This window comes from Tachypleus tridentatus, chromosome 10 (assembly GCF_004210375.1).
Source record: "Tachypleus tridentatus isolate NWPU-2018 chromosome 10, ASM421037v1, whole genome shotgun sequence".
Lineage (NCBI taxonomy): Eukaryota > Metazoa > Arthropoda > Merostomata > Xiphosura > Limulidae > Tachypleus > Tachypleus tridentatus.
Genome location: NC_134834.1, coordinates 153,642,310 through 153,656,249, shown reverse-complemented (window position 1 = coordinate 153,656,249; position 13,940 = coordinate 153,642,310). Strand labels below are relative to the sequence as shown.

Sequence of the window (13,940 nt, the reverse complement as noted above, 5' to 3'; positions counted from 1 at the left end):
GTTTCATAAAAAAACTAAAAAACAACCTCACACGAAAAAATATTAATTCTATTGTTTTTGTTTTTGAATTTCGCACAAAGCACAGTTTTTATTATTCATTCAACAGCATCCCTTTGTGAAATTTATTCTTTAATTTTAAAGGTAGCTTTAGAATGTAGTGCATGCATTGTAATTCCAGTAATTTTGGAAAGCAAAAGATTGCAATTATATTTTAGTTAGCATTCGTCCAACTATCTGACCATTTTATATTTTAATTATCAGATTTAAATCACAAAGTGTAGTGCATACATTACAGTGTGCATCATTCTAGAACATGTAAAGCCAGGAGCACTACTTTCTTTTAACGAACTGCTTAATCTCATGATTGTGATACCGTTGATGACTAGTCCCATTCATGTCAACTGGGAAATTGATTCTGACATTACATCTGTTGGGTAGTGCAGCTAGTTAATTACAATTCTAGCAGTTCTTCATCTGGTTCATCCAAGAACACCAGATAAGCATCCACAGCTTATTTTACATCATTAGATGGGTCGAGATGTCTCTAAGCAATATTCTCGTATTCTTCCCACCTGTTGAATTTTCTCTTCATACTCCTCATTGAGCCAAACGACCAACAGTTCATCTGTCTCACGTCCACTGTAGCTCAAACGTTAGAGGTTTAACATGTCAGAGTTATAGGTATGAGCCAATAAGGCTGGAACTCAGTTTGTGTGCTTTTGGTATGTGCTACAACCAAATCAATTCATTGCATCATGGCAATTCTTTTTTGTTCATGCTGATTTTCAGTGTTGTTGTTGAGCAAATTCATGTGTAGACTATTATTGATCCTAGTTCTTTCACTTCCTCGTGGTGATGAGCCATGTTCAAACATGTTGATTCCTATTTCATTGCTCTACATGCAGTCATTACATATGGCAAGTGCCCATCCTAGTTGGTCCTGTTAGGATTAACAAACATCATAGCCTTCATCATGTTAGTGTGCATTACCCATTCTGTTAAATTCTAAGATAGGTATGATAATATTAACTTGGAAACAGTTAGCTGTTGGAGTTAGCTCCTTGGTCCACACAGATTTTCTTTATTGCCCTGAATCATTATATCAAGTTCTTGGCTAATGCATACATTATCATCTTTGCTAGCATTTCTATTAATGTATATGGGTGGCATATAGCACAGCATTCAAATCATCACTGAACATATTGACTCGCACAACTAGAAGTGCTGTCAAATATTAACACAAGAGTGTATCACATCTTTGTATTGTACAAAGTCTAAAGTACTTTTTCCTACAAACCACTGGGTTCCGCCAGTTTCAACATTGTCAGAGTACTACACTTCATAGGCTGGCAACAATAGTACAGCACACCTCTTGCACTCAGAACTACTTATACAGATGTCACAGTTTTTCTGTATCAATGCTATACTCTTTCACAATTGTTAGTCAGACTGACCTTTGCTGGTTATTTCAGTTTTTCATCTCAGATCTCCTGAAATCTAAACTTTAGTATCAATTCTTCAGTGGTTAAAGTAGCTATGGTTCCAACTCCCACATGGTATCAAAAATCAGGATGTTCCATGAATGAATGAGACCTTAATATGCAGTGAAATAAATAATCCATATTTTAATGTTGCAGGCTGGAATGATGGAATATGAAAAAGTCATATTTTTGGAATGCTTTTATGCAGTGTGCTATTATCTATCCTGGAATTTTAACGTTTTCCAACCATTTCAACAAAGCATGGTCCACCTAAATATTGAAATTTCTAACATACAAGTAGTATCAATAATATTTTATCAGACCAAATAAAGCGAAGAACCTTTTTCTCATATGGAGTCTACGTTCAGGAGCCATGAGCATATGACTAATGTATATGAATGTATATTCTATTTCATTCTCTAACTATAACACCAGTTTCTTAATTCTATATTGCTGACATCAGTGTCCAGGAGAAACATTCTTGGCAGGGATAAGTTAAGAGTAGATCATTCATTCGAGTAAGCTTAAGAAATGAAATACTTGATCACATTTCAAAATGTATTTCAAATTTGCCGAGAAGTTAAGAAGTTAGCCAAAAATCGGAAGCACCAAGCTTCTTACTTTATCATATAATGAGAACAATATCTCATCACATTTATCATAGCTGGATTTATTTAACCTCAGAATTTCCTCGTAGTGTGATCAAGAAAATCCATTTCTATTTCAAATAATAGTAAAATCGACCAAGAAAACAAGGGGGTGTTTTTTAGAGTAAGTAATTATGTTGAATTCCCGTAACATCAAAATAATGAGTGCGGATAAGTTCAAATAAACTAACATAATATTTATCTTAATAAATAGACAAAAACATAGTATTCATATCTACTCACCCCAAATCACAGGCTTTTCTACTAGTTATGTTTAGTTCTATACGTTTCTTTCCCTCGGTATTATTATTCTTAGAACTCAAGAAAGTTGTATTTGGAATAATTAAGTTTTTACTAAATGGTCTTCAAGAAGTAAATGATAAAAGAAAAGCGCATGAGTTCAGTAGGTAAAGTTGTATTATTTGCTCAGCTTTAGCGTCACATCCCTTCTTAAGTCTCTTCAAAGCATTGGATGACTAATACTTTAGTCAAAACCGTAAGTGGTCGGCAAAGGATATTACAGTGCCAATACTTTTAACCCATATAACTTATATTACTGCAATATTTCCTCGAACAGAATATACATATATACTATAGAGGACAAAGAAACAAAGTAACTAGAACGAGGTGATCTTGTCTCCCTTACAATATAGAAACTAAACAGCGAAAAAATTAACAAAAGTCTCTATAACACACATATAAAATAAATGATGTGCCTGTATTTTACAGTAGTTTGGTAATAAAAAATGAAATGTCTTAATTGGTTAAGAGCAGTTTTGATGTGCTAAATATGATACGGTAATTTCATGTGTAAGAAATAAAATACATTTTTAAAGTAATGTTTTGCTTGTAAATATCAAAGCTTTTTAGCAATTTTTGCAAGAAAACATTTTATGACTTTGGGAAGACCCTCAGAAAAATTTGCGTTTTAGTCTATTCAAGATGCAACATAACATAACATGATGTTTTGAGACAGCATTGGACCTAATAGACCATTTCGGCTGTTCAAGACTCTAAACTAAATTAACTTTAAAATTAACTCTTAAAGCCAATCCTTATGGTTCACATACTTGTTACGTTTTTTCATGAACTCCTTTAAATTTACTGTCTCTACATCATCTGAAGGTAACATATTCTAAAGACCAAGCATACTTTTAGAAAAGTAAAATTCTCTTAGCTGAAGATGACTCATACTTCCCAAAATTTAAACTTACGTCCTCTAGTTCTACTATTCTCACTGTTAAATGTGAAAAAAAGACGCACGAACTCTATCAATTCCCTTTACAATCTGAAACACCTCAAGCAGATCCCCACCATTACAAAATATTTTGAAAGATTTTAGCCTCTCCTCATGTAACAACCTTTCCATTGTGGCAGTATTATAATATCCCTCCTTTGAATCCTTTCCAGCAATACGATGCCTTTTCCAAGGAAAGGAGCCCAAGATTGAACACAATATTCCAGATGTAGCCTGACCAGTAGCATGTACAATGAAGTTAAAAACTCTTAAGGCTTGTATTATTCACTATTTCTGTAGATATAAGCTATAATCCTCTTTGCCCTACCACCAGAACACTGCTTACAACAAAATACCTTTCCTTCATAACGTTCGTAAGGTTATTCCTACCCAAATTATACTTATAATTCAAATTTCGATAACTCAGCCCATATGTATTATCTTGTATTTATTATAATTAAAACATATCTGTCACTTATTTGCCCAACTCAGTAAATGATCTAAGTCCTTTTAGAAAATAGCAGTCAGTAGCATCCAAGTTAGCAACATCCAAGACATCTGCAAATTTAAGTAATTTAATGACTCTTCCTATGTTACTGATGTAAATAAACAGAACAAAAGCCTTAAGACTGAGCTCTGAGATACTTCACTTTTGACATTAATTCAGTTTGATTGAACTCCATTTGTAATAACTCTTTACTTTCTTTCTTTTATGCAGTTGCCCGGCATGCCCAAGTGGTTAAGGCACTCCTCTCGTAATCCAAGGGTCTCAGGTTCGAATTCCCGTCAAACCAAACATGCTTTCAGCTGTGGGGGCGTTAAATTCCACTAGAATAGCGGTAAACCCCACTATTCGGTGGTAAAAGAGTAGCCCAAGAGTTGGCGATGGATGGTGATGACTAGTTGTCTTCCCTCTAGTCTTATGCTGCTAAATTAGAGACGGCTAACGCAGGTAACTCTCGATTAGCTTTGAGCGAAATTCAAAATAAACAATCTCTCCAGTTTGCTAACTATAGACAGGTGGTCTACAGAAACAACTTCTTTTACAAGACTTGGCACTTTGTCAACTACTTTCTGAAAATCTAGATATACTAAATCTACATCCTTACCCTCATTTACATAAATTGTAACCTTTTTAAAGAACATCAAAAGATTTATAAGGCAAGATGTTTTCTTAGTGAAACCATATTGAGTATCCAATAAAATTATATTTTGTTTGTTTGGTTTTTGAATTTCGCACAAAGCAATATTTGCGCTAGCCATCCCTAATTTCGCAGTGTAAGACTAGAGGGAAGGCAGCTAGTCATCACCACCCACCGCCAACTCTTGAGCTACTCTTTTACGAACGAATAATGGAACTGATTGTCACATTATAAAGCCCCCACGGCTGAAACGGCGAACATGTAGGGTGCGACGGGGATTCGAACCCGCGATCTCAAATTATGAGTCGAGTGCCTTAACCCACCTGGCCATGTCAGGCCCTTGTTAAATGACTTTGCAAAGCATATTTTAATAGACTTTTCCAAATTCTCCTATAACCTATGTAAAATTAATGGATCTGTAATTACTTGGACAATTTTTATCACCTCACTTAAAAAGAGGAGTTACATTAGCTAACTTTCAATCTTCTGGTTCCTGCCCACTTTTCAAGGAAAGACAAACAATATTAGTAAGTAGCTCACATAGACAATCTTTACCTTATTTACCAAATATTATTTGGTCCAGGAGCCTTATCGTTTTTTAAAACTTTACAATTTGTCTCAACCAGCTCATGCTATGATTAAAATATTAGAACAAACGTTTGCGCTCAGTGGCACTAGGTAGCGTTTTATATACGAAGAATGTTTATATATGAGCAAAAGGTAAACTTGAAGATTTATAATTAATTCTTATTTCAGTGTGTAAATAAACGGACAAGAAGAAGAAGAAATGGAAGATGATTTTTTGGTTTTTGAACCTAGTGAAAGTGATGATGATAGTAACGAGCCTTGTAGGTAAGGGTTAAACTATATTGTATTTCGGCGTATCGGTAATACTAATACTAACAGCAATACTATTAGTTAAGATGTATTTTAGTTAATAGTACCTAAATACCAGAAAGCATCGAGACATTTTACTTTTACTACAAGTTTTAGTTTTAGCAATGCTTCAGTGTCATCAGAAGAGATCGTTAGCTTTAAGTGTAAGTTTGAAACAAACTAAGTCTTAATAAAGTATACTTCATGGTTGCCTTTACTGACATTTGATGGATAAGATGTGCGATCCTTTGATTGATGAAATGTTGCGTGTTAGTAAATGACCAATACCAAATTACTGTAATAATTACTATATTACACAAGTAATACTTTACGAGGCTATAATTATCTCTATGCAACTCAATAGGAATAAAGTGTACAGTTTTAGTCTACTTATCTCGAAGGGAGGATATTGAATTATTTGGTTTTTGGAAACGACTTGGAGGAGCATACAAGGAGTAGTAGTTTTCTTGCACGGACTGTTTTAGCTCTGCTACAATGAAAAAAAAAAAAGATAAGGGGTGATCTTGACATAGTTCACAAGGATAATCAGGAGATTTATAACATAAAATTTTCTGATTTCTTTATACTTTATTTTCCATACAATAGAATAATAAGAAACAAATAATTTGGAAAAAAGAATAAGGTTATTTCATAGTTCAGATTGATATTTTTTATGGAACAACTGGCTTTCAGCAGTATTGAAGGTTGGAACTTTTACAAGGTTTTACTGTGGGTCTAAATTTTCTGAAAACTAAATTATGGGTTTAAACTTTTACTTTTCTCAAGGACAACCTTGAAGGACCATGTTATTTCTCATTGCCTATGCATTATGTCTATAGTGATACTTATTAGTTTCAGAACTCTCTTCCCTCTCTGGTTCATAATAGAGCTTCACTACCCATCTAAAGGTATTGCCAAATATTTGAAACAAGTGTTCCTTTGATAATACTTGCAGTCTGTGGAGTCTGAGGCAGAATTATAAAGCATACAGGATAGGTATATATTCTGAATACATATACACAGGTGAGCACTTATAAGAGGAATCTTATAGACCTTACTTGTTTTAGAATACAAATTCATGAGATAAGTCACAAAATAATGCAAAAGGATGGGTGAGAGAAAGACATTATGAGGTATGCCTGTACATGTCATGTGAATTGAATTTTGCTCTAGACAGGTGTTTTTAAGCCATCATATAATGGCATAAAGGTATTTTACAAACAATAAAGCTTTGTGTGTATGCTAGCAAATAATGTTATGACTTTTATATCCAAAATGAAAGAGGAAGAGACTTATTAATAATCAGTGATTAGCATAAACTTTTCTCAACTGCAATGAATGTAATAAAGAAAAGATAAGATAAAATTTAAAAGTCTATTATTCCACTGAAAACTGTTTTATCCATTCAAAAAACAACTAAAATATAGTGCTGATCATGCAATATTTTATTGAGCTTTCTCTAAAATTCCATTATATTTATTGTAACCATTATATATGAAGTCACCAATTCCAGAGGTTATTGACAGTATTAGAAAATTAAAACTGCCTGAGCTGTAAATGATTCTTGCCCTAACAAAATTTACTTTGTGTCCCATTGCCCTACCAATCTTAATATTAAATCTAAGAAATGCTAATGTATTGATACTATCAATTCCTATAATGATAAACACCTCAATCCAAAGGTTATTAACAGTATTAGAAAATTAAAACTGTCTGAGCTGTAAATGATTCTTGCCCTAACAAAATTTACTTTGTGTCCCATTGCCCTACCAATCTTAATATTAAGTCTAAAAAATGCTAGTGTATTGATGCTATCAATTCCTATGATAATGATAAACACCTCAATCTGATTCCCTCTAACTCTTGTTTTTTGAAGAGAAAATGATTTAGAGGTCTAAATCTGCCCTTGTAAGTTAATTCCTACTGACATATTCTAGTTTATTTCCTTTAAACACTTTTCATCAATTCAGTGTTATTCTTAAAGTAAGGCAAAACTTATCCAGTAACCTGTAGTATGAAATGATAATCACTTCAAAATTGTCTTTAATATTTTTATCAATAAAACCCAAAATTCTATGTGCTTATCATTAGCAACAGCACACTGCAAGGGTAGCTTAAGAGACTAATAAACTTAGATGTTAAGATATTTTTCTTTTATAACAGTATTAAGGTTATCTCAGTAAAATTATTGTAACATGATGATTTTGTAAAAAGAAAATTTAGAATAAGTTAACATATTGATGTTTTAAAATTTTATTATAAGTTCTGAAAAAGTTGTAACTTTCAATAAATTCCCCAACATTTAGGATATTATACTATTTTTTCAATTTTTAAGTCACAGAACACTAAGAGAACTCTGTGGTAATTCTTTAAATGCATTTAGAAAATATACTGTTAAGATTTTTGATTGCTCTAAGAAATGGAATGTTGAGAATATATTGATAACCTTGACTGTGAGAGACAAGATAAACTGGTATCTTATTTCATTGTAGTTTTAAATATACAAAAGTAACAGAATCAATTCTTTATATTTTATCTGGTGTGTACATAGCCTTTTACTTTGTAAAAACTTGTGGATAAGGAAAGACTTTAAAAAGGTTTGAGTGACTATCACGAAACGTGAACCTTATATTCATTCTATCAAGTTGGTTGGTGTGTTTAGTTTTTTTTTTCTTTTATAGTTCAGAAGATGACTTAGAAGCATATATCAAGAAAAAGTTTGAAATAAGTGAACCTGATAACTTTGAGCAAGAAATGGACAGTGAGCTTGCCAATGAATTAAAGGAGCGTGAACAACAAAGTATTTTAAGTATGGAGTTAGAAGGTGTAAGTCATAATTCTGCATTACCCAAATACAAAAATAAAATTAAATTTGATGATGGTTCATCAGAATCAGATGATGAAGATTTATCAGGTAATTTTCAATTATATAATGTGGAAATCTATTAATTATTGATATTTGTAGAAGTGAATGTAATTTAAAATGTGTTTTTAATTGTACAAATACCTTTTATTTTGTCAATCAAGCTTTCACCAGGTAATTGATAATTTAAAATATATATTTGAGATGTATAATTGAAATAATAAATTTATTTAAACTCTTTTTTTTTCTTTAAGTGAAAGTACCAACAGAATTTTGATTGTTAACTTAATATTTATTTTCTTAAAATAATATTGAAAACATAAATTATGCTACAAAATTATAGTATGCAGATATCAATTTGTTTTCTTAGTCGTGATTTTGACTTTAATATTCAGAATTACTAAATCTGCAGAATTTTGTGTTTTCCTATAATTTGCAGTTCTAACTTGAAGAAGTTGTGATATTCTTACATGACTTTAATTATAAATTGGACTTGCATCTTCCTGAATCTTGTATGTTATATGAAATTCAATTCTCTCAGCTACTTTTAACACAAAATGCAATATCTTTTGATAAATGCATTTATGTATGATGTTTAAGAGAAGCATTATTATCTTATTAGTAACACTAATTGAAAGTAAGCTAATTATAAATGCTTACTCATAATACAGAAGTTCTCCTGAAAACTGTTCTTCATACCACAGAGCTGTTCCATAGCTAAATCTACAGGCATTGTTTAAGTTATGATATTGTTACTATATTACTATTATTAACCCTTTTGCTATGGGCTATATATAATATACATGAGTTCATCTACACATTTGCAGACATCAACTATTTGCAATACAACTTTTCATACAGCATGTGTATTTTTCCAAAATTTGGTAGACTTTTATTGAAGATAAGTATTTTGTACACAAAAAAAATACAGATTTTTGTAATGAAATATTTTTACCAAAGATTTGTTTGTGAAAATAGTCTTCTTCTTTACTAGTCTGAAAGCAAAGTGATTTCATGTTATGATTAAAAAACAGTGTTGTTCATCTCAAAAATCTCAGATATTATTTATGTAATCTCCAGAACCTCCTAAATACATTTCAAACATTTGTTTTCATGAAGAGTTTTTATTTTGTTATTTTCTATACTCTAATTATGTGGGGTCTGTCACATAACCAACCTCATAACTATCATAAAGAAAAAATAAGGAAAAAAATATAAATTATACTTTTTTCATGCAAAAATGACTACATATTGTGACATGAAAATACAAATGTTTAGTGTAAGTAGCTTAAGTCTCATTATGCTACATATTTACATGTTTATTTTTTTATTATACTGACCTTCCAATCATGCCAATCTGACATTACGTAACTTGCATTAATAAGGTGCATGAGCACTTGTTTCGTATCCAGTTCTGTTTTAGTAGACTAGTAGTTTGTAATGCATATTCTCATTTCAATCATTATACATTATATATTTTATTACCATTAAGAAATAAATTATAAAACTTATTTTTCTTAAAATATAGAAGAATAAATCAAGACAAAATGCAAACACTTATCTCCTCTCACTACGACCTTTGTAGTTGGTTGCTGCTAGACAGAGGTTGTTAAATCTTTTTAAAATTTTGCACATGGAAAATATCAAACAAAAATTTTTTTAGGTTTTATATATACAGTAGAATAGCCAAAAATCATAAATTAATATATTGATACCATAGAATTCCACTTTAATTTATTAAGCTTAGTAACTAAAATGTACATAGATTAAAAAAAAAAGACATTCTAAGCTGTTGATTGGTTATTCACATGCCATATATTGAAGTAAGTGTATATAAGGGACTGTTTTCAAAAATGGAAGGAGGCAAATGGGACCATTTTGTTTGATTTGGCACATAAACTATATCTCAGCAAAATAAAAAGTTATGAAGATCTTATTTTATATTCTAGCATATCAATATTAGTAGCTTGTCTTAATTTGTACTGAAGTATAGATTTAGTATTTTGACATCACAAACAGCAAATTTTAACCAGTGCTGAATTCAACATACCATGTGACTCACTAAAATTTATAAGATATGTTCTTTTAACATTAGCTCTTAAATTAAGAAATTAACTCATATATAATATTAAAGTTTGAATTATAATTTAAAATTTGATTTCAAACGTATTGATGTAAATTCATAAAATAGTAGTTCAGTAACATTTTGAGTGCAAGTCGAGAAATGCAATGACATTGTCTTTAATCAGTGGCCCATAACAAAAGGGTTAAATGTGTGGTTATTTATTTGTGTATATACAGTACAGTTACTTTATCTATATATTTCTCAATTTCTGAATGTTTAATTTATTATTAGAACTGTAATAATCATAGTTACAAAATTAGAAAAATATACTATAACAATTATGTTTATGGGTTTGGGATGTCAGATGTGAGTCTTAGTATAATTATTGAGCCAATGGGCACACATGTTACAATAACTAGATGTTTGTTTTGTTTGCTAGGTTAAAAACAAAGCATTCTGCATTTCATCTTATTAGTTCAAAACTAACATTGTTTTTTTAGCTCTTTCTTTTCATTTTAACTATTTATTGAGCCTTTCCTTAACTTCTTTTAAATGTACTGCATCCTCCACATGAAGGTAATCCATTCGATAGGCCAGCAACATTGCTTTAAAAGTAAGCATTGAAGCTGAAAATAACTCTTGAACTGTCAAAAATTATTTTTGCTTTTTTTATCTACTATTCTTACTATTAAATATGATAAGTGTAATATTAGTATTATCAATGCCCTTAAAAATCTTGATCACCTCATTCAGCTTTATTTTATCTCTTCGTTCTTTATTAACAACAAACAAACATGTTTACAGACCTTAACATGTTTGACAATCTTACATCTCGGGTTTCACTCTAGCAGTTCTCCATTGAACACTTACAATTTGATACATTACCTCTAATCACATAAATTGGTATTTTCATTCAGTGTTGCCTTGTATGAGCACAGTTTGCTTTGCATATCACAAGCCTTGAGCTCCCTCATACTCCTAATATCAATGTGGTTCCACTGTATCTTGCATACACATCATAATGCAAGAACATCTCTTCACCCATCTTATGGTTCATGTTGGTGGAACATTAATATGGTTCTTCCTTTTACTCTATCCCTTGATGAATATCTTTTTCTTAGGATATGATTTTGTTGGTTGCAGCTCCTGTCAGATTGGTTTAAAGTATGATAGCTTACATTAAAAAGGCTTTTTACTATGCTGATTAGTCAAATATTTTATCACAATGATATCATGTGTCCTATTAGTAGTTTGGGGAGGATACAGGATTTTTCTCCAGTCTGCTGAACTTGAGGTGAAGATGGCATGATGCTCTTTCCTATCCCCCACCAGATGGCTAGGTTTTGGATTGGTTTTGGCTTGTTACTTGTATGATCCTCTTTCATACCCCTATATGGATGTTGATTTACAGTGGCTGTAAATCTTACACTGCAACATAGCTATGCTACATGTAGAAGTACATTCTTTTACTCTCACCCACATTTATGTACTCTCTGGGATTGAAGTTCCAATATTGTATAGTTCATATTCCCTGACCAACCTTTATTCTCTTCCAATTTCCACTTGTGTCCATATCACACCTCTTTCCACACTGGGTGAAGAGTGTACCTGGTACAGAAATGGTGCTGTCTCCCATTTATTTCCTCTACTGTGAAAATCTGCTTTATAGGGTGTCCATTGGATGCTTTCAGAGGATGCTTCTTTCTTTCCCTTGAATGTGTCCCTTCACCTATGGAAGGAGGTAATGCACCATATTGGAAATTATAATTTCCCTATATTTAAAATATATTTCCGATAGGTACTTGCATCTCCTCACCCTTTCCACCATAACCCACTCTTAGGTGTGGATTCCTGTATACATGGTGAGGGGACCTCCCAGAGGTTTTGTTCTTTCAGTTTACCTCCTCTGGGATCTAAACATCCACCCATGTGTTTGCCATGCATGGCAACCTGTGAAGGGGAGGAGAGGATCCTGGTGGTTGAGGAGTCCAACCCTAACACACCTCTTTGGCCTTGAATTCATGTAGATGGGCGGCCTTTGGGTGGCCCTTCTTGGGTCAATTGGCTGGTCCACTTGGGCTAGAGTCAACCAAGTACCAGTGTTGGAAGTTCTCAACGGGTGTTGTGGACATTGTGCCTGATGCTGGTGTTTGGGTATAGTGCTCACGATACCCTGGCGTTGCTGCATTGTCCTTGCGTGACTTTGTAGTGCGTCCCCTTGTAGGGCTCCATGGTGGGTGGGGTCAGTGGGTACCGAAATTTTTTCTTTTTCCTATGGATCCTCTAAAAAATTTAAATAAAATTGTAAAAAAACAGTCAATGGGTAAGCGACCACGTCTTGAATACTCAGAACAGCAATCTTCAACATCAGTAACACACGTACCTCATTTTCTTATATTACATTCTCTTTCGGAAAAACCTTTAGGGCAAATGTCCCCTTTTTTTATTCAAAAGGGACTAGAGGGACTTGCTGGCTCTCCAAAATTAGTAAAGAAACTTCGATCTGGTGACATATTGGTTGAAACATCCACATCCCAACACAGTGAACTTCTCTTGAATTCAAAGGCAATTGGGGATATACCTATTGAGGCTACACCCCATGCTACCTTGAATTCTTCATGAGGAGTTATTGTTGAAAGGGATTTGAAGAACGTTCCCGAGTCAGAGATTCTCGCTGGTCTCTCCACTCAAGGAGTTTCTGCAGTGAGGCGCATCTCCACTCGCAAAGATGGAGTTACACTGCCAACAAATACCCTCGTTTTAGCATTTACTTCACCACATGCACCTGCCACCATCAAGGCAGGTTATCTCATTTGCAGGGTTCAGCCATACATACCAAACCCTCTTCAATGTTTCCAATGTCAGAGATTCGGCCACTCAAAGACATCCTGTCGTGGTTCCCTGACATGTGCTCGTTGTGGAGGCAAGGACCACGATGCCTATGACTGTGACATGAACCCACATTGCATAAACTGCAATGGTTCTCACCCCTCTTACTTTCATTCTTGCCCAAAATGGTTGGAGGAAAAAGAGGTGCAGCGTTTGAAAACGACACATAACATTAGTTATCCTGAGGCTCGGAAATTGCTGTCCACAACTCCATCTTGGACATATGCTGCTGCACTTCATTCCACAACTACAGTGGGAGTGCAGACAATCTCTGACTCCAAGAGAATCGTTTTCAAAACAAATGAAAAGCCCTTTGACCTCCGTGGTTAAAAAAGTTGATGAATTGACTTCCACACCCATCTCTGTTCCTCCCATACCTTCCAACAAACCTCAAGATCCACGTCCTTCAGTTTCAAATACAGGCGTTTCTTCTGATACATCTTTTTCTCCCACCACAAGAGACAAAACAATTATTCGTTCGCGTCCTCAGTCACTGGATTCCCCTTCCAATAACAAAAACCTGCCCACCCGATCCAGAGCAGGATCCATGGAGGTTGATAGACCTTCTCCGACTAAAGACAGTAAAGAAAAAAGACGTGGTCGTAAACCGAAGGGTTCTCCAGCCACTTCACCTACCCGTTCTTAAAAATGGCCACCTTGATACAATGGAACTGTCGAGGTTTACGTTCTAATCTGGATGATATCAAAACGCTGATTGCTTCCTACCATCCTGTTTGTCT

The 13,940-nt window shown here is 33.4% G+C and overlaps 1 protein-coding gene across 1 annotated transcript in view; it reads left to right on the top strand.

Annotated features, from left to right (window-relative positions):
* Positions 1-5,171: 5,171 nt before the first annotated feature.
* LOC143230667 (E2F-associated phosphoprotein-like) overlaps positions 5,172-13,940 on the top strand; it is a 32,402-nt gene continuing 23,633 nt past the window's right edge. Inside the window, exons 1-2 of the mRNA XM_076464589.1 lie at positions 5,172-5,359; positions 8,065-8,297. Coding sequence (XP_076320704.1) covers positions 5,295-5,359; positions 8,065-8,297 — 298 coding nt within the window. The 5' untranslated portion in view covers positions 5,172-5,294. The remainder of the gene's footprint in view (positions 5,360-8,064; positions 8,298-13,940) is intronic.